Source organism: Ictalurus furcatus, chromosome 7 (assembly GCF_023375685.1).
Source record: "Ictalurus furcatus strain D&B chromosome 7, Billie_1.0, whole genome shotgun sequence".
Classification (NCBI taxonomy): Eukaryota; Metazoa; Chordata; class Actinopteri; order Siluriformes; family Ictaluridae; genus Ictalurus; species Ictalurus furcatus.
The window spans coordinates 23,590,902-23,612,115 of NC_071261.1; the positions used below are offsets into that span (position 1 = coordinate 23,590,902).

Consider the following 21,214-nt stretch of genomic DNA (forward strand, 5'->3'; position numbering starts at 1 on the left):
ATATATCTATTTTTTTATAAACCTTTTTTATGAAAGTATTTTTTGGTGAATTTTTTTTAACAAAAGATCAAAAGGTTCAACAATAAAGACAATTTTTCAGAGCTTTCTTTGCTCATATTTAATAGTGTATTAGTGTAATATTAGTGTAGGGCACTGTATATTAATGGAAGATCCTCACAAGCATAGTAAGACAAATGTGAGACAAGAAGCAAAGATGAAAAGAGAGATATCTGATCTTCTAACATCACTCATCACTTCATAATTTTGCTCTTCACAGGACTGAAACCAGGGGCGTAACCTGGCCTGGGCATTCTGGGCTGTAGCCACGATGATGTTTTCTTCAGCTCTGAATAATTCTCCACTTGGAGCGGTTTGTCACTATGTAACTGAATGTCAGTAAAAGAAGTAATTTTATATCTTCAGTGAGCGAAGGCAGGACCAGAAACATATAACTTGCCATCGGGAGTAACTTGGGGTTCAGTGTCTTGCCCAAGGACACTTCGGCATGTGGAGTCATGCAGGCCGGGAATCGAACCGCCAACCCTACGATTAGTGGACAACCCGCTCTACCACCTGAGCCACAGCCGTTTATGTGAACATGATCTGAGCAGAGCATAAGGAAAGATAATGTACTTTGCATGACTCTGTAGCAGCTAAACACATACAATGATCGCTTAGCTGTGCCTCCCCTTGGCTAGAGACACCAAACTAGCCTAGTTAGAAAAGTTTTATATTTTATCGGTCTGCTAGTCCTACAGACAGTGACAACACCTGAGGGAAGTTTTATCATAAATCCAATTTTTTCTGATCATCTCATACATTGACAGCTAAGTTACCTCTGCGTCCATAAAACTTAAGCTACTAGCTGAGAAAAAATGCATAGAGAAGAATCTGGGCTCAGCCCCAGATGAGTCCAGCTAACATCCCTGACTGAAACACACACATGAATTCACTATTTGTGCAACCACACAGACACACAAATATAGTCTTTCTTTATTTTTGGCAAGTAGTCCTGGGTTCTACATTCCTAGCACTGCTGTCCATGCCATATTTATGTCACATTATGCTGGGTGAAAAAAAGTCAAACACATTCCATGTTGTCATGTTCATTTTTTTTTTTCATCATGCACTGGATGGTATTGGCTTCAGAATATGTTCACCATCTTCAGCAGCTAAGCAGGAAATGATCCAAGTTAATCTATAAAGAAGTCGAGATGAGATAGAGGGGGGAGGGCTGGGGGCACCTTGACAGGATTGTGCAGTGAGTGCAGGCCTGAGTGACTGATATATATATATATATATATATATATATATATATATATATATATATATATTTGAAACAGTGATTCTGTCTGGAATACTAATTTCACTGGGCACAAAGCTGCTTCCTGGCCTCATTAACCTGCTGGAGTCAGCCATTGTTTTCCAAAACAATCCAAACAATCCCGCCATCCTCAACAAGTTGCAGCTGCCAGTCGTGTGTGGGAAATAATGTGGGTGAATGTCAACGGCGTTTGCTTAAGCTATGTGGCCGGTTTCTACTAATCGTGTGTGTTTCTCTAACTCAAACTTCATCAGCGATAAGAGAGACGAAACACTTTTATACCTACACAAAAGTAAAAGTATGAGGAATGTGGAAAACCGTCGTAAAAAGCAGCAGACTTCACATAGACGATCTACAATCATGCACAAACATGGGTAATAAGAACAGAAAGGATAATAAGAACAGAGGGAAGAAAAGTAGGACAAGAGCTTCGTCCTCTTTGATACTCTTTGTCACAGTATGACTTTGTTGTTAGTCTTAAGGAAAAGTGGCAGTGAACATGAGTGGGGGAAAAAGGAGAACTTTTCAATCTCCTTTTAATGGATATGGAGAATAAATAGGAGACAAACACCACGAGATGACGGAGGAATAACTGAGGTGGGGGAAAATGCACTCAGAATATGTGATAAGGGAGCAAATCAGCATACAGCATTCAGAGAGAGAGCGAGAGAGAGGAAATGAGAAAGCAAATGAAAAAAAGTGGGAGAAAAAGTACGTGTGTGTGTGTGTGTGTGTGTGGTGGTTTTGCTCTGGTCACACTGTTCAGCCCCCCCATCACCAGTGCCGTGATAGCACGGCGTCCTCATGGGGCTCATGTAGAGAGGTGACCTAGAAATGTGGAGGCCTGCAGAGATATGGGGCACTCGTAGTGGGGGGCTTCAGTCAGCGCTGACCACCAACCTGCTCTACGTGCCTCTTTCAGCATAATACACATAACCTCAACAGCATGTTCGTCTCTCATCTGGCCACACAATGGACATTTTTAAAGTGCTGGATAAGAAGATTAGCATTACAGGCCTCTGTTACTGCTTAAGCCTGTTAGTGTCTATTAAGGATATGCAAAATGACAATACAATATCGATACTACAATTCATCATCCCACAATACACACCTGTTCATTCTTAAACTGGCGTGTTTTTTTGTAGAGGTTAAATAAAAACCATCAATAAAATCACAGGTATCACCATAGCACTGTCGAATTCTCGAATCTGATTGGTCAGATGTTGTTTATTTAGTTTATACAGCCAAAAGTACCGAACGTAACTTTTCAAGAGACAAACAAAAATATACAACGAGAAAGAAGCGAAACACTCTGAAACTGAAAACAGTGCAAAAATGTAACGTGCTCTTCAGATAAACAGCATTCCTTGTTAAGAGTTTTCCAAGCTTCCTTTTCACTAATCGTGGTTTATGAATGTGTTTTCGTCTACACTCCGCAAGTTCGCGTTCGTCCATTCTGGCACAAGCCTCTCGTGTGGGCGGGGCTTAACAGCGATTTACTCTCATTCGCTAGTGAGATTTGGATTGACTGCTCCTTGACCTGGAAGTAGAGAGTTCAATGGCACGGATTTGGGAGAGCGTTCCCGGTGCGGTTCTCTGTATAGTGTTTGCACTTTGTAGTGGAAATTACATACTTACTTAATTACTTAGAATTATTGGTTCGTATTTAATTTTTGAAGTCTCATATGACTAGTCGCATCCAGAACATTCTCTGAAATTCGTGCCACTGAAGTCTAAAACTTGCGGAGTGTAAATGAAATGTTACATGTTACGACTTTCTCATTGTATATTTTCATTTGTTTCTTGAATATTTTCGTACTGGTGCTGCTACAACAATAACAAGTGATCACAGGAGTGAACTTCCCCAATATTACACGGAACTATGAACAGATCAAAAGTGTGACGTCGTTATTTAATAAAGAAGAAATGGTTAGCGTTGGCAAATAGCTGTAGTATAAGAGGAATAAAGCAGTTCGGGATGTGCTTCAAAATGCATCACATCAGCCTGCTGTTGATTATTTTTCGTGCCCAGTCACGTTTTATTCCTCATGTAAACTGCGGTGTGTGTGTTTGTGTGTTACAGTACCTGTGATATTAAAGTCCTGCACGACAGACTGTGCTTTCTTGTTGAACTCTTCGGCAGAAAAGATGAGACCGCTCTTGAACTTTTCCTTGTGTTTTTTTAACGTGACACTGCTGTCAATCAACACCTGCTGGAACCACTCCCACTCGCCATTCAGAGCCTCCAACATCTCTTGAATCTGCAGAGAGAGAGAGAGAGAGAGAGAGAGAAAAGGTGAGGGAAAAACATAAAAACATACAGAATAGACAGGATGAGGTTAAAAATAGAGGCAACGAAATGAAGGGCAGGAAAATCAAGAGTGAATCCTGAGGTCAGCATCAGTGATAGACTTGTGTGAAATACATGAGTGCGTGTTGTCACTATTTCTGTATATGACACTCACGTCACGTTCCACTGTGACCTCATATTTCTCCAGGATGGCAAACTGTTCTTGGATGGGAGCAATCTGGCTCTCTGTCTTACTCACATCCCCTTGCAGAGTCTCCAGCAGCTTCAGGCTCTCAACCAGCTCATCCAGAGTCTGAGGAGTCTGAGAGAGCCTGGACACACACACACACACAATAATGTTATGTATACCTACTCATTATGTAATCAGTTAATATTGTCCTTGATTAAGGACTTGTTTTTGTATTTCTAGAGAAATATGCTATTCTAATATCTGAAAAACAAAACCCCTATTAAGGTTATCACCTCCCTTTCACTGAAGATGTCCTTTAAATTATCACCTAGTCATTTTAAATATCTTTATCACGGCATCCTAAAAGCGGCAGGAATTTTTCTGACTTGTTTGATTTTTCATTCGATTCCCTTTCAGTCTATGTTCTGCGACCTTGTAACATATCTCCAGGCTATTGCATGGCTGCACATATATGGACAGAAGTATACGGTGACTATAGTGCTGTCCACTGTGATTGTGATCATGCCTTGCGATATTAAACCTAAACTGATAAAGCTGGGATGTTTCAGAATAATTCTCCTGCATTAATATGACATGGTTTTGGATCATGTGCACAATTTCTATCATTATACCCACAGAAAACTAATCTAGAACGTCTGATATCGGCCAAAAAAACAACAACCACACAATAAAAAAAACAGCCCTAAAACATTCACACACACCTTTGTGCACTGTCGTGCAGGTAGTAGTGCAGCTCTTTGAGTCTGGTGCTAGCCATGAGGCTGAGTAGCTGGGTAAATTTGTTCTGCCACTCATTACAGTGCTGCACCAGAGAGAACTTCAGTGGGGAGCAGTCCAGCAACACAAACTGCACATTCAGCACCGTTTCCTCCTTCTGCACATTATTCGCCACCTCTGTGTACCTGCACAAAGAAAGACCGAGTGAGAAACTACATCAAGTGAGAGACAGGTTCAGAGGTGTTAATGATTGACGTGTTGTGTTAAAATTTGTGGTGATAAGCAAACCAGTTAGAACCTCATGTGCAGCAGTTTTATATGTCTATTAATATTTATTATTCCACAGTGCGGCTGAATGCGCAAATAAGATGGGCATTATTTTCGGGTAACAGCACAGCTTGGACAGTAAGTTCCTGCCTTTATCACAGCGTTAACACAAGTTTCATTTGTTTCTCAGACCTTCCACAACATCACGTCCAACTAAAATATGTTAGAATGTCTAGCATTTCATACATTAATGAATTAAACATTGTAATCATTGGCAAATCGCTGTAGTATAAGCAGAATAACACGATCAGACTGTGCTGTTATACGAAAATAATGCACTCCGCTTGCGCGTCGTCCGCATCACACCCTTCCCCGGCGCGCATTATCTACATTAACAGCACTGTCTGTTGTGTGTTATTCTTTTAAACCTCTCACTACTACCTGGCCCTGCTAAAGCAAAACATGTACAAGGTTCTCACATGAATGAGCATATTTGTGTTGAAAAGACAAGTACAAAGAGGCATTTTGACAGTGTGTGAATTAAACAAGCCTGTGCCCTTTGTTAAAGATAATGTCCCCTCGACTCATGTTTAACACAAGTAACAAAACATGACTTGTTTTATACTCACACAAGACCTGAATAAGCCTTAACACAGTTTTATATAACATTTTTGCGACATTTAGCTGCTCTTTAAACCGATACACTGTACGATTGGGTTGTCAAATTGTAAACCTTGCACTCAACAATAATTTTTAAAACTTTAAGCTCTAAATGTGAAAAAACCTACACTGCCCTATAAAGAACAAACAGTGATCTAACTAGTTATCGCATAAACTATGGGAAATGAACATTGTGAAGAGGGAATCTCATCATTTTATCATGAACTTCAATGTTTCGGTTATTTATACCGTAAGGTGATTATACTTTTCTTATCCAACATCATCTTTATCTCATCTTCAAACAGAAATTAATGTTTACTTACACCCCCTTCAATACAGTCTAATCCCAAATGGATTTCTATTCACTATACATAACATTAAAACCACTGACAGGTGAAGTGAGTAACACTGATTATCTTGTTACACTGACACCCGTCAAGGGGTGGGATATATAAGGCAGTAAGTGATCAGTCAGTTCTCAAAGTGCTGGACGCAGGAAAAAAGAACAAGCACAAGGATCTGAGCGGCCAAATTGTGATGGCTTGAAGACTGGGTTCGAGCGGCTCCAAAATGGCAGGTCTTACAGGGTGTTCCTGGTATGCAGTGGTTAGTACCTACCAAAAGTGGTCCAAAGAAGGACAACTGTTAAACTAGTGGCAGGGTCATGGGTGCCCAAGGCTCACTGATTTGCATGGGGCGTGAAGGCTAGCCTGTCTGGTCTGATCCCACAGAAGACCTACTGTAGCACAGACTGCTGAAAAAGTGAATACTGGTTATGATAGAAAGCTGTCAGAACACACACTGCATCACAGGTTGCTGCATAGCCGTAGAGTGCCCGTGGTGGACACGTGAGCATCAGAACTTGACCGTGGAGCAATGGAAGATGGCCTGGTCTGATGAATCACAATATTCAGCAGGTGGATTTAATGTTATGGATGATCAGTGTATGCTCACTATAAAGGAAATAACATAATTCTGTAGTAGCATCTATATATGCCACAGAGAACACCATTTGAGAAATAAGTCACAGAAAACCGTGTATATTGATTGATATTGATCGTAATACTGATTGTTATTGTTGGCCAACATCTCAGCACATCCCTAAACAATACAACATTTACATGCTGCTTGACTCTGTAAGAGGACAAACATCAGTGTGAAGGAGCCTTGAGCACAATTTTTCAGAACATTGATTACATTTAAAGGGCAAATAACTAGATCAGCGAAGACGACGCAGACCTGATTGCAAAAGGTAATTAATGCCTGAGCATGCTCATTAAGCTTGTGCTTCACAAAACATAAACATGCACACACCTTATTGATGTGCTGAGCTCACTCATGTGCCTACAGACTGAGAGTACACACACACACACACACACACACACACAGAGTTGATGTGGCAATGATCTACATACAAGGGTGTGAAGATAAATAATCTATAAGGCAGTACTGTTGGCATACGCTCAAGTCCTTGTAAAGCACACATATCAATAGGGCAAATCATTATTGAGTAATTAAAACTTTGATTACAGGTTGACAATTATAAACAAACACCTCTATGTAGTATAGGCAGACTCGATTTTAAATTAGGCACCTGCCCCTCCCTCTCAACTTCCATTCATTTTCCACACCGCTTATCCTACACAGGGTCACAGGGAGCCTGGAGCCTATCCCAGGGAGCATTGGGCACAAGGCGGGGGAACACCCTGGACGGGGTGCCAACCCACAATGCACAATTGCACACACAATCGCACAATGCATGTCATTGGACTGGGGGAGGAAACTGCTGTACACGGAGGAAACCAATGAGCATGGGAAGAACATGCAAACACAGAGGGCAGAGGTGGGATTGGAACCCCCATCCCCAGAGGTGTGAGGCAAACGTGCTAACCACTTAGCCACCGTGCCCTCCTTCAGCCGGTCCTATTCCACAAAATATATAAGCACGCTAATTTAAACACGAGGGGAGTTTCCTTTTTAATGAACATGAGAAAAAAACGAGGCTATGCTATGACTAATCCTCTGGACTAATATAACACTACTCGGAGCTTTAAACATCATGAGCAGGACATGGAGCAGTCAGTGGAGAATTTTACAGGCAGCCAGTGTAGCTTGAATAAGACTGGGGTAATGTGCTATGTAATGCTTTTCCTGATAAGGACACTAGCTGCTGCATTCTGAACGAGCTGCAGCTTCCTTTCAGAGGCAGGCATACGGCAACGTGTTACAATAGTCCGATCTAGAACTTATGAAAGCACGCATTAGTTTCTCAGTGTCATGTAGAGCTAGCATATTTTTTTTATTTTGGCTATTATGAGGCACCAAGCTCTAAGTGACAAAAAAAATCAACAACAAAAAAAACTTCAGGATTTGTATTATGTCCAAGAGAATAATAAAGGACCTGAAACACAACTTTTTATTAGCTGCAAAAATCTGCATTTATGTTAATAACAGTATAATAACAAGCCGGCAGAGACACCTAGCTATGTCGGCATCGAAAGTTGACACAGGAGGGTTAAGGCGCTCGTATCGACGGATGAAGGGGTCTTTCTTAATCTCCCAGATCTCGCGATGCTTGTCCCAGGTCTTCAGGTAGGCCTGCAGGTGAGTGGCATTAGCCGTCATACCTGCAGCTATTGCAGACTGAATCTTACAGATCTCTTCGTCCTGGTCTGTAGAGATTGAAAGAAAATATAATTCGTTGTTCAAATGACTTCAAATGAATAAAACGATCACAACAAATGTGATTCTGCATTCCCGTTCACCACACTTAACATTTAGGGTGTTTTTACACTTATACTAGAGTCTGTACGCATCAAATAGACTAGTTCACACATACACATATTCAACTCACAGTGCAAATGCAAGTGTGCAAGTGTGAAAACACCCTTACATAACATCACACACGGTTAAAAAAGATCTCTTTACCCTGTGCTCTACTTGCTAGGAATTAGATATAAGCTCCATCCTAATAAGAGCCTGAATGTAGACAGCCTGGTAAAGTTTAGTGTACACAATTAAGAAGACATGAAAGTGAGGTAGAAGCCAAGAAACAGAGGACGAACGGAGGTGAAAACAGGACTGAGAAACATAGAATAAAGGGAATGAAGGAACGCACAATGAGTCCAACTAGATGTTCAAGCCAGAAGCAGAGGTTTAAGAGGAGAGCATGGATGAAGAACACGAAGGCCATTGCAAGCGCAGGAACAGAAAGGATTTAAGGACTGAATAGGATGGATGAAATGTAAAGAGGATGTACCAGTTATGCTGTGGACAGGTTTTCTCTGGGAGCGAACACGTGTGAAGAGTTCAGGCAGCCGCTTGAAGCCTGAGACAGCGTTGAAGAGCTGAGAGCTGATGCTGTTTACTATCTGAGCCAGCTTGTGCAGAGTTGGGGAAAAGTCCACCTGGAGGTGACACACACACACACACACACACACACACACACACACACACACACACACACACACTCTCTCTCTTTAAGCACCATCTTAAGTGAGCCAGTGGCCTCGTCCTGCATGATTATTATTTCCCTCAGGCTCTGTGAGCAATTTGCCTCAGGCACTCCCATGTCAACTCTACCTAAAACAAATGACTGACCCTAGAATAATGTCAGTGAAGCACAGTCCAAGTTAAACTCCCACTGTCTTGCTCACTCTGCTTTTCCCACTTTCGCTGACTAAGGATTGTTTCCACAATATTTTACACATACATCTGACTACATTTACTAATCTCGTCCTAATGAAGAGATACATAGAGTTTGACAGTAGCACTGGTTTTATTCGCTGTAGTTAGTGCTGCATATGGAAGAGCAGTAGGCTTGTCTTTCATAGAGGTTTACCAGGGCTAATATGCTCTGTTTATCCACTTGATGATACATGTGTAAACTATGACCAGCAGATCTGCATGTATGAGACAAAAATACAACCTGCTATCACTTTTTTTTTTCTTCTCCAAAACCTCAAGGCTTTGCATGATGACCCCAGGCACTGTTTAAAATAACAACATTATCTATATATGTTAGTGTGGCTGAGAAATATGTCATGTAAAATGAGCAAGTGTTTACATCAGCTTGGATTCATGAATACATTTGTATGCTAAAAAAAAAAAAACACTAAACAAAACGTGGGTGTGTATTTGTGTGTGAGTAAGTGAATGAGTCAGCTAGCATATCCCACGTATCTATTACCAGGTGGGTGCAGGTTACAGCATCATAATAAGAGCATTCTTTCAACATTAACTGAGAAAAGATTCGCTTCCATATAGGTGGGATGGCCTTTTTATTTCGACCCTTCATCTATCACTGCAGGTAAGCGGAAAAAGATGCAAATGTGAAGAGAGTTTAACGAACAGTTCACAGGCAAACAAATCCGAATCGAGAGGCAGAATTGTAGTCAAAAACATGCAATGGGCCATGCGATGTGCAAACAGGACCAAACCAAAAGACAGAAACTACTGTAGAATGGAAGAGTAGCGATAAACTGTAAACGGCTTGGAATGTCAGGTACGAACACACTGAGTGTTACGTCGCAGTGAGAGAGTGAGACTGAGATCCGTATACACTGTGTGGCGATTGTGTACGGGTGTGTGTGATTAGAAGTCAGGTGAGTGTGAACCTGACAGAAAGTCAGTGCGTGTTGGGAAGTGTGTGATTTCATTCGTGGCTGAATGATTACGTTCGTGGCTATGAGATTTCGTTCGTGGCTATGAGATTCGTTCGTGGCTGAATGATTTCGTTCGTGGCTGAGTGATTTCGTTCGTGGCTATAAGATTTCGGTGGCTGAATGATTTCGTTCGTGGCTATGAGATTTCGTTCGTGGCTGAGTGATTTCGTTCGTGGCTGAGTGATTTCGTTCGTGGCTGAGTGATGTCGTTCGTGGCTGAATGATTTTGTTCGTGGCTGAATGTTTTCGTTCGTGGCTGAGTGATTTCGTTCGTGGCTGAATGATTTCGTTCGTGGCTGAATGATTTCGTTCGTGGCTATGAGATTTCGTTCGTGGCTATGAGATTTCGTCCGTGGCTATGAGATTTCGTCCGTGGCTGAGTGATTTCGTTCGTGGCTATGAGATTTCGTTCGTGGATGAGTGATTTCGTTCGTGGCTATGAGATTTCGTTCGTGGCTATGAGATTTCGTTCGTGGCTATGAGATTTCGTTCGTGGCTGAATGATTACGTTCGTGGCTATGAGATTTCATCCGTGGCTGAGTGATTTCGTTCGTGGCTATGAGATTTCGTCCGTGGATGAGTGATTTTGTTCGTGGCTATGAGATTTCGTTCGTGGCTATGAGATTTCGTCCGTGGATGAGTGATTTCGTTCGTGGCTATGAGATTTCGTCCGTGGCTATGAGATTTCGTTCGTGGCCGAGTGATTTCGTTCGTGGCTATGAGATTTCGTTCGTGGCTATGAGATTTCGTTCGTGGCTATGAGATTTCGTCCGTGGCTATGAGATTTCGTCCGTGGCTGAGTGATTTCGTTCGTGGCTATGAGATTTCGTTCGTGGATGAGTGATTTCGTTCGTGGCTATGAGATTTCGTTCGTGGCTATGAGATTTCGTTCGTGGCTATGAGATTTCGTTCGTGGCTGAATGATTACGTTCGTGGCTATGAGATTTCATCCGTGGCTGAGTGATTTCATTCGTGGCTATGAGATTTCGTCCGTGGATGAGTGATTTTGTTCGTGGCTATGAGATTTCGTTTGTGGCTATGAGATTTCGTCCGTGGATGAGTGATTTCGTTCGTGGCTATGAGATTTCGTCCGTGGCTATGAGATTTCGTTCGTGGCCGAGTGATTTCGTTCGTGGCTATGAGATTTCGTTCGTGGCTATGAGATTTCGTTCGTGGTTGAGTGATTTCGTTCGTGGATGAGTGATTTCATTCGTGGCTATGAGATTTCGTTCGTGGCTATGAGATTTCGTTCGTGGTTGAGTGATTTCATTCGTGGCTATGAGATTTCTTTCGTGGCTATGAGATTTCGTTCGTGGCTGAGTGATTTCGTTCGTGGCTATGAGATTTTGTTCGTGGCTGAGTGATTTCGTTCGTGGCTATGAGATTTCGTTTGTGCTGTGTGATTTCATTCGTGGCTATGTATGTCGTTCGATTTCGTTCGACAATGTATTTCAGGGCACAAAGATGAAAATGTTACGCATAGCACTACATTAATATAAGCATCTACTATTAAATAAATTCAAGTAAAGTGTAAGTAAAATACTTTTTTTTCCATATGTAACTTTTATCTATAGATTTAATATGTCATTCAAAAATGTTTAATATAGATGCATGTACAGTGTGCCTATGTGTGTAATTCATATGTATGTATTAGAGATTTGTCTACCTGAGCAGTAGACCCAGATGTGTCTTGTCTCAAAACCACCTGTACTCTGAATAGGGGGTTAGGGGAAGTCTTGCTGTCTCCATTGATTGCTTTAGAAAGAGCCTGTAAGGAGCACTTAACATTCAGACGCAAAGCGTCCTCTACCATACAATCCATCTTCTCAGTGTATGTCACCCAGTGTTGCTGCACCTGAAAACATACACACATACACCACACAAACACACACATACTTGCATCTTAGCATCTGCTGGCTGATACACACACACACGTACAAGCTGGAGGAGTCAAGCACCTGTACTTAGTATGCAGTAATATCCACCTGCAAATACGTAAATGTGCAAAGTCACTCACGTACGAATACAACACACAGGGAAAAAAACTGCCTGGCTGAAATATCAAACCCACACGCACCTTTGGCCCGTCGTTGTGAAAGATCTCGTAGATTCTGCTCATGATGTCGATGATATCTTGGTGTGCAGTTTTGAGTCGGCGCAGTTGACTCTGCTGATGTTCCTGTTGGACCTGCTCAAACTCCAGATCTTTGTATACCGTCTTGCCATCCACATGCACCAGCAACACCTCACTTATCTCACTACAGCGCTGAGAGATGGCCAAGTGTGCAGCCTTATACTCATCTACTAGTAACTGTACCTGAGTAGAGGAGAGAAGAAAAAGAAAAAGAAAGAGAAGAGAAGAGAAGGGGAGAATTCACATTGCAATTCAGTCCAGGATTTTTCTTACAGGATTTATTTGCACTATTCATCTGGTTTATTTAACTGAGCACATTACACAGGAAGCACATCATTTTCAACTCCTCATACACATGCCGCATGCCAAATCAAAGGAGACAGGCCTTATCCTTAAAGTATCTATTTCCTAATACAAGCTGTGGAGCAGTGGTTTTCTGAAACACTGTCTAGGGGTTTCTGGGCTTTCCCCCCTCCCGAGCAGAGTTTTTCTCATACTGACACTAATCTCCTTCTCGCTTACAGTTTCACATCCAGGCTCTCATATCTGGACTTCATAGCTTTCATAGGATAAAGAATGCAGAAACGAATGAGCTTTGAGGCTTTGATGATGAGAGATGGTATAATATTTGTGTGTGTGTGTGTGTGTGTGTAAAATGCTAGATTCCAAGCATCTTCCCCTCCGTGCCATGCAGATGTTTGGACACAGTGCTCCTGTCCTGCTACTGACACTGTGCCCCACCAATGACTGATATTGACTCTGACATGAACTTGATCTTCCCTCTAATTCCCACTGACTAACACGCACAAATGCACATAAAAAGCATTAATATAGTGAGAGAGAAATGGAGAGGGAGAGAGAGAGAGAGAGAGCGCACCATAGTGATGGCAATGCACCAAGGTTGGCTGGCTCTCATTGTGGATGCTGAGGTTTTTCATGCTGAGTGCTGCCCGAGTGGCATTTATTACACAAGATGAGGCATTCATGTCTCTGCCTCTGTGTGTATTTACCACATCACTGCAGGCCACTGCCAGTTCATAATACATCACAACTTACTATAGAGGGTGCATAATAAAGTGCCAGTCATTGCATGCATTTATCACCCGCTAACACACACTACCAGTCAAAAGTCTGAACACATAGAAGGGTTGTCTTTTCTTCATTTTTACAATTTTCTGCTATTTATGAATAATAATGAAAACATTATAAACTCTATAAAATAAAACGCCTTGAGTTCCCAAGTTGGCTGAGCACTTGTTTACATTCTAAATGAAAACTACTTGCTTAAAGTAACAACTTAACACAGTAACGCTTTTCATTCAGGTTCCTTTAAGCAACCATTTTTGTCATTTATTCATTCATTTACTCATTCATCCTCAGTAACCACTTCACCCTGGTCAGAGTTGCGGCAGATCTGGAGCCTGTCCTGGGAACACTGGGTGGGATACCAGTACATCCCATGGCACCATGCATACACATTCACACACTCATTCACACCTGCAAATTTGCAATTTAGCATAGCCAATCCACCTCCATGCATGTTTTTGTGAGGTGGGAAGAAACTAGGGAACCTGTAGGAAATCCACACGGACATGGGGAGAACATGTAAATCTCCATGGAGCTGTGTGGCACTGCATTAGTGAACGTTAACAAACCATGAACCTCAGCATTAATAAACCGCAAGTAACGATAAAGTAACAAATTCACACATGTATTAAACGACATTTGTTTCGATGGTACATAAATTTCACCTGCACTGTCCGTATAAGCCTTAGTTCTGAATTTTGCCAGTGAAGCACAATGGTTAATTACTGTGTGTCATGAATATCCCAGTGGGAGATCCGGAATACAGTTCCCAGCAGCCACTGCACCACGTCATCATTGTCACATGACCACCTGCACCTGACGAGCACTTATGGGTGTGGGGGTGTGTGTGTGTGTATATATATATATATATATATATATATATATATATATATATATATATATATATATATATATATATAGCCACAGATTGCACTGCGTGTCTGTCTTGTTTGTCTCACCTTGCCATTGTTTCTGTTCTGGTCTTTGTTGTTATGTTTATTCCTCGCCATAGTGTTTTTGCCTCGTGTTCAAAGCTTCTTTTGTGTTTGTTTTGGTTATTATTAAGAACTTAATCTGCACTTGCGTCTGTCTCCGCCTCTAAACCCTGACACTGTGTTTTGTGTTAATATTACTTATGGATGGTATGAACAATGCTTAATGTAGGTAATTAGTTAGCTTATTTGGCTTATTATTTTTTAAAAAAGTGTTAGTTATTGTATTAATGCTGATTTTCATGGCGTGTTAACGAACGTCAGTTAAGGGAACCTTAATGTAAAGCATCAGTGAATTAAGTTTTAAAAAACCCTACTTATTTAATGCAAAAACTAGTGATTAAAAACATTTTGTAACATGAGCAATAACTTCACTATTTGCATTTGTCTTTAGAAACAAATTAAAATCTAAAACTTTATCCGAATGTCTGAAAACATATAGATTTAAGTCAAACCTTCGGCTGGTTGTCTATATCAGAATGAAATATATGATAGCAGAGGCAATAGCGGAGCAGGCTATCGATGGAGCAAACATCATTTTGAAGCAAAAATATTTGAAAAGAGATAAAACATTAAAAACCAGATATAAGCGTTACAATCATTAGAGTCAATAGTCCTAAATTATATTGCATTACATAGTCTATAATACTGAGTAAATGAGCAATGATGATTTTTTTGGGAGGCTTAACCTATACATCTGCCACACTGTAAAACAAACAAACAAAAACTATGTTCATCTACTGGACCTTTCTATATAGCACTCCTAGCAAAACTTAAATCAAAATAGCAACACACACAAATGATTGACATTCTTGGGAAACCCCACCTCCAGCATGGTCCAGAAAATAGCTTGGTTACACTGTCCTCTTCACCCTCTTCCCTTTCCCAGAAAGGTGATCCCTTACTGCTCTAAACTAATTGCTGTGCATCGATAGGTTTGTCTGGCTGCTTGCCTGGTTCTCCCTGCACACCGATTTGTCAAAAATTTTCAGACTTCATTAAAGTTAAATGTTGTGTTACCATTTTGTATGGGTGCCTTAAGACTCTTTTGTCATGTACTAATATATGTTTCTTTCTGTATCCTTGTTTCTGGATTGTTTAAGGCCTCTGAAGAGCTTCTTTTCGGAGAGGTCTACATTAAATGACTTGTAGACTTGTTCCACTAGCATTTCAGTACACCTCTTTTCTACGTATCGGTCCTATTTAGATCCCCTTATTCCTTATTACTTATTCACTTTAAGACTTATTGATTATAATCATGCATTACAGCCTTCTACGTACAATTAAAAGGAGCATTGATCACTTTTGCTGGGTTCCTAAAATAAAGATGACCACCAGACAGTGACCACGAATTTGACTTTAGCCTACTGCTTGTTGCACTGAATGGCAGTCAAACCACATGTCCAGGAACTAGTAACATCTAAACCATCACATCAATACTCAGTACATGTGAAGTTCCAGAAATCCTTATCTTTGGTATTTAAAGCATAAACGATCCGGTTGTCGGTTGTCAGTTGTCAGCATGTGGTGGGCAGTTTTGCATTGTCATGAGTAGGTTAATGGATTCTGACCTTGCTGGCATGCAGTCTGCAGTCATTGATGAAGAGGCTGGTTGCTCCCTTAGAGGACCACAGCAATTTGGACAGACCTGGTTGTATCTTCTTATCTAAGAAATGGATACGCTCCTGAAATAATCCCAGTGTGTCAGGAGAAAGGGCTGCAATGATCCTGTTAAAGTTTACAAATGTGTATGTGAACATTTTCATCAAAATTTCATCGGGTTTATTTATTTATTTATTTATTTATTTATTTATTTTAACACATGATCAGCAAGGTCATTTTTGCTGCATTTTACAAAAGCATATAAGACTATTTTATAAACACAATAACTCTAGTAATTTAATATTTAATAACAATGATTGAATTTTTTTAAGTGAATACAGTCTAGTGGGAAATGCTTGCTGGAATTTGTTCGGTTTAAGTGTTTATTTTCAACTGGCATCTCCACAATGCAATAAATGTAGTGACAATATGGTGCTGATGATTCACTGGGTCTCTCTCAGAACTACAATGGGTACTTCAGACTGAAGTGGTGGTTGTGAGTGTGTGTGAGTTTGTGTGGGTATTAAAAAGCTTACGTGAGCAATGCAGGATGTTATTATACACTACTGAGAGGTTCAGGAACATGGGTGTGAGTCGTTTTAGTGTAGAGGAGATGTTCATTTCTTGTTAAAGCTAGTGTTTAAAGCTTATGAAACTTCCAGAGCTCATCATGTGCATGATAACCTTGAAGTAATATGAACATCTGGATTAAGATGGCAGGCACGTAAAGTGATTTTGTTTGATTGTTGTGATTATGCAATTGAGACGTGTTGCATTATACTGTATTGTTTGTGAGCCTGAATGAAAGATTAATTTCCTTTTAATCATTGAAATCCCTGCACTGGGACACACGGTAACAATTCGGTGTGAGGCGTGGTTTGTCTTGTTCCCTGGAATAGAAGGACTGCAGGATCCATGCTGTTGATATGCACTGTATCAGTCATTTAAGCATGTGCCTGGAGGTGCTAGATACAGTACTGTGCAAAAGTCTTAGGCACCCTATTTTTTTTTTTTTTGTACAAACTTATAGTTATAGATTTTTATTTTATGATTTCTACATTATGGAGTCAGTACAAAAACATTTTAGATTCCTTAACATTAGTTTTCCAGAACAAAATTAAATGTAACAGAAAAATGTTTGTATATCAATAAAGAAAGCCACATATTATGTAAGAGACACTTTTCAGAAAAAAACACAATGATGGCTGCGGGATTTTCCTTTAAAATAAGATGCGAGTGCGACAGTCAAAATCTCCAGAAGAACCGTGTCTGGTTCCACAAAATGCTTAATAAAACTTACAGTTCATTTCCTTATAAAACTACACTAATTCTACCAGAGACTACATTAATTCTAAACACTAACTACACTAATTCTACCTGAGACTACTTTTTTTTTAAGCAAAGGGTCGTCACATCAAATATTTACTTTGTTTCTTTTATTACTGTTTACTCCTTTAAAAAAAAAAAACAACTATAAAAAAGTAAGTGTTTAAGAAACATTTAATTTCAGTATTTTGTAGGCATCTTTGCTCTACAGCATTGCTTTGTATGTGCCTAAGACTTTTGCTCGGCACTGTAAGCACTTCACACCATTCGCAGTGCTACATGGAAGGAAGAACACATACATTTTAGACATGGTTTGTACTAGCCTTAATTCTCAGAGTGATTAAGGCATGCTATAAGCGCAACGTATCGAGTATATTGATACCCGAATTGTAATTTTTATTATACAGTATACTATATACTGGGTTCATACAGGAGCTACCAAATGAAATGTAGGGCTTTTCAAGGGCTTTTCAAGAAATACACACAAAAAAGGTGCTTACCAAACAATGTGTTGGATAAAACTTGCATTATAAGTGCATCATTAAATATTTTGCCATTTAGGCAGATAGAATAACAGAGGGAAGACTGTATCAGGTGCTAGCGCTATCGATGGAGAATGGGGGAAGTAAAATGTCACCATCACCTTTCTAATTCAGCAAATAATAGATTAATGATGTTACATATGGCATTTCTTTTAAATACCAGATTTTCTAGTATACTTCAACTACTTCGAGAACATAAAGCACCTTGTCTGAACCCTGAAACTATGGAACGCAATCAGTCATCTTGAAACAGGAAGCTGTTTGGGATATTAATTACACACCACTGTCCATTCACAAGATAACTGGGTAAGTGATAGTAACAGTGGGATCTCAACAGGATATGAGAGACTCATGAATCATATACAGTATGTACGTGGGATTATTGCAGTGTTATGCAGACCTATTGTAGTCTTTAACCAGCAGTAGGACATTCTCCCTCAAGGTACGCAGGTCCTCTCTGCGCTGACGGATCTCAGATACAAAGTGTGGGACCTCAAACTTCAGCCTCTCCCAGTAATGAATCTCATTAAACATCTTCAGTATGCTCCTACACAACCAACACAAGAAAGTGTTAGCCTCAGGAAAACAACCCACGATTTGTCAGTATTTAGGTGAAAGTGAGTGTATGTGCTAGAGTAAGTAAACATTAAGCACAGCTGATATTGTCTACAACAGTAACAAACTAATTAATCCAATGCAACTTCAATGCAAGTATGTGCAAAGGAGGACGCTTACTTGTCGAAGTTGATGTCCAGCATGACTGTTTTTCCCTTACAGCGGATCATAAGAGGCTGGTCAAGTCCCTTGAGCATATGGTGATCCAGACTCTGGCTCCAGTCACTAAACAGCTTCCTGATCCGTTCATCCATTGTGTGTGCCGGCTGCCTATAAGCCTCATGCACGTCCTGCCCAGTATCATTCTGTGGCATGAAACAGGCATGCTGCAGGACCTAAAGTCACACAAATATGACCAGAAACAAACACAAAGTGTACAAAAGGATACACGCTTCCATATTAAAAACAAAAACATGCTCATTTCTCAATCCACACATGCACAAAGGAGTGGCTGAAATTGTCCACATACGCCATCATGCATGAATGGTTCTGACAAACAACTAACAAATGCACAGGAAGTTCAGTTCACAAGCATTCACAAGGTTTAAATCACAAAATCTAAACCATACCATCACACAGCTAAAAACTGCTCAAGTCTCAGAAATTTCCCTAGCTCAACACAGCTCATATGGTAAACATTAAGCTTTGAATCTTGCCTTCTGTTTGCTTCCAAAAAAAAAAACACGAAAAAACTTTTTTTTTTTATTTATTCTTTTTTTACATTTTTATTTTAATCATCTTTACTTTGCAAGGAAACATAAACTAATCATATCTGTGTGCAATTAAGGCTTTCTGCTGGCCTTAATTGTGTTCTTAATGAAGGCAGAAAACTGAATTTAAACACAGCAGAGAGCCACCATGCTCAACAAATTGATGGTGCAGCAAAACATAGAGGGAGAGAGAGAGTGGAATATCAAATATATGGAGTGAAATGTAGGGAGAGATACAGATAAAGAGAAAAATGGGGAGAGAAAGTAAGCGAAAGGGGTGGTGGTATGGTGGGATGGGGTGCCACATGGTGAGTGGAGCACACACGAGAAACAGCTGGGTTTAAGTGTTTAGGCCGGTGAGGACGGAAGGCATCTGGCTGAGCTCCAGCGGTCTTGGACCTGGCTGATCCCAGTAGCCCACACCTCACAGGAATTTGAAATGCAGTTAAGCTGCACTGTGACACCAGCCAGTCTGAGATCAGTGGAGGGGATAGTCAGTAATCGAATTCATTTGTAGCTAAAGCCCTACAGAGCTCACCTACATGGGCTGATCAAGTCTGGGTACATGCTGGGTACACCCTAGCTAATAAGATCCTGTAATCACCTTAATGCCTATAGTGAGGGTTTATACAGTACGAGGGTTCATCCACTCTCCGGTCCTCTGATGCACAGCTTCAAAGGACTAACTTTTATGACTGGAATAAATTGGGCATACAGTATTTCTTTAGATGTCCTACATGTTTACGACTGATCCATCTGTTTCCGTTCCTCCGTTTTAGATCATGCACAGCGAGGTGCTTATAATCCTGTGTACACCTGTGCTGCCAGAATGTTCTGTTTTGTTTTCGTTCATTTTTCCTCCTTGAGTGTTTCCGCGTTTTACGATCTTAAAGTAAATTTCTATGAGGTCTGATGACAGACCTCTGACAGACCTGAACTAAAGCAACAAATATTCCTCGCCTCTTCTGAACTTGATCTGTTTTTGCTGGTTGTGAGTCCAATGATGCACCTGGCCGTCTTTATTTAGCATTTCTGGGCTCAGGTTTGGGAGTGAAATGATAGGCGTAGGAGTACAGCAGAAGGAACGGTGTGGGGCAGCACTGAAACGTGACTAACTGTGGACCTGTGCTAGCTCTGAAGTAGCTCTGTTAAGTGGATGTGTGGAGGGAATGGCCATCAGAAAGACTGACCGGCAACATAACACAAATTTGTCGTTTGCCTTTTCCTGTTTCAATTCATGGTTTCGCTTTTCCTTTTGTATTGATTTTTATATTATTACACTTTGCAGTACCTGACCAACCATGTGATTATAAAATGTTCAACACCCACTGACTCAGACACCTGCTCTCACACACACACACACACACACCTCCATTTGTCTGTCTATACGGCGGTGCATGGCTCGGACCCAGTGAGCCTGGCCAGCATACTGAGGCATATGTGCAGGAGTGCAGACTTCCTTTTGGCCCAGCTTTGTTTTCATTAGATCCAGATCCTTAGTGAACAGGCTGTACACCTTCGACTGCCTGTCTAAAGTTCCCCTGATGGCCTAAGAAAAAGAAAGCGAGCAAGAGAGAACAAAAGCACAGGAGGGAGAAACATAATGGTTTAAGAATATAAAAAAAAAAAACAACAAGAAAATGGAGTACAAGTTAAACCATGGTAATTAGCGTAGGCTGAGGTAAATTGATCTTAATCACATATGCTCACACATAACAAAGAAGGGAGCACTTCAGCAGAGAGCATGCGTGCATGGGGCACTAACACCTGCTCTGAATGCCCTGCAAATGAACGAGTTCGAGGGAATAAAAGCCGAGATGAGGGAGCGCTGAAGAAAGACAATAAGAGTTGCTGTGCGGTCTTGTAGTGAAAAGGGAACTGGTCAGTGCACAACATGTCAAAAGCTCATGAATCAAAGCTTCTATTATATTTCAGGGTAATGGTGTAAGGAATAAGATTTTGCAGGAGAGATCTATACACCTAGGTACACATTTTTTAAAGTACAGCCAAAGATCAGTTTTGAAGGAAATCAACATTAACGACTCACTAAGACGATGAAACTTAATAAATCCTG

General features: G+C 40.7%; 1 protein-coding gene across 3 annotated transcripts in view; it reads right to left on the reverse strand.

The window, feature by feature from the left end:
* The window catches only part of dnah2 (dynein, axonemal, heavy chain 2), a 146,740-nt gene that overhangs the window by 86,316 nt on the left and 39,210 nt on the right, over window positions 1-21,214 (reverse strand). For all 3 annotated transcript variants that reach the window (XM_053629346.1, XM_053629345.1, XM_053629344.1), the window contains 11 exons: window positions 20,510-20,689; window positions 18,551-18,765; window positions 18,216-18,362; window positions 15,917-16,073; window positions 12,211-12,450; window positions 11,800-11,988; window positions 8,729-8,876; window positions 7,949-8,141; window positions 4,527-4,727; window positions 3,790-3,946; window positions 3,411-3,585 (listed from right to left, as the gene is read on the reverse strand). In XM_053629346.1, coding sequence (XP_053485321.1) covers window positions 3,411-3,585; window positions 3,790-3,946; window positions 4,527-4,727; window positions 7,949-8,141; window positions 8,729-8,876; window positions 11,800-11,988; window positions 12,211-12,450; window positions 15,917-16,073; window positions 18,216-18,362; window positions 18,551-18,765; window positions 20,510-20,689 — 2,002 coding nt within the window. The remainder of the gene's footprint in view (window positions 1-3,410; window positions 3,586-3,789; window positions 3,947-4,526; window positions 4,728-7,948; window positions 8,142-8,728; window positions 8,877-11,799; window positions 11,989-12,210; window positions 12,451-15,916; window positions 16,074-18,215; window positions 18,363-18,550; window positions 18,766-20,509; window positions 20,690-21,214) is intronic.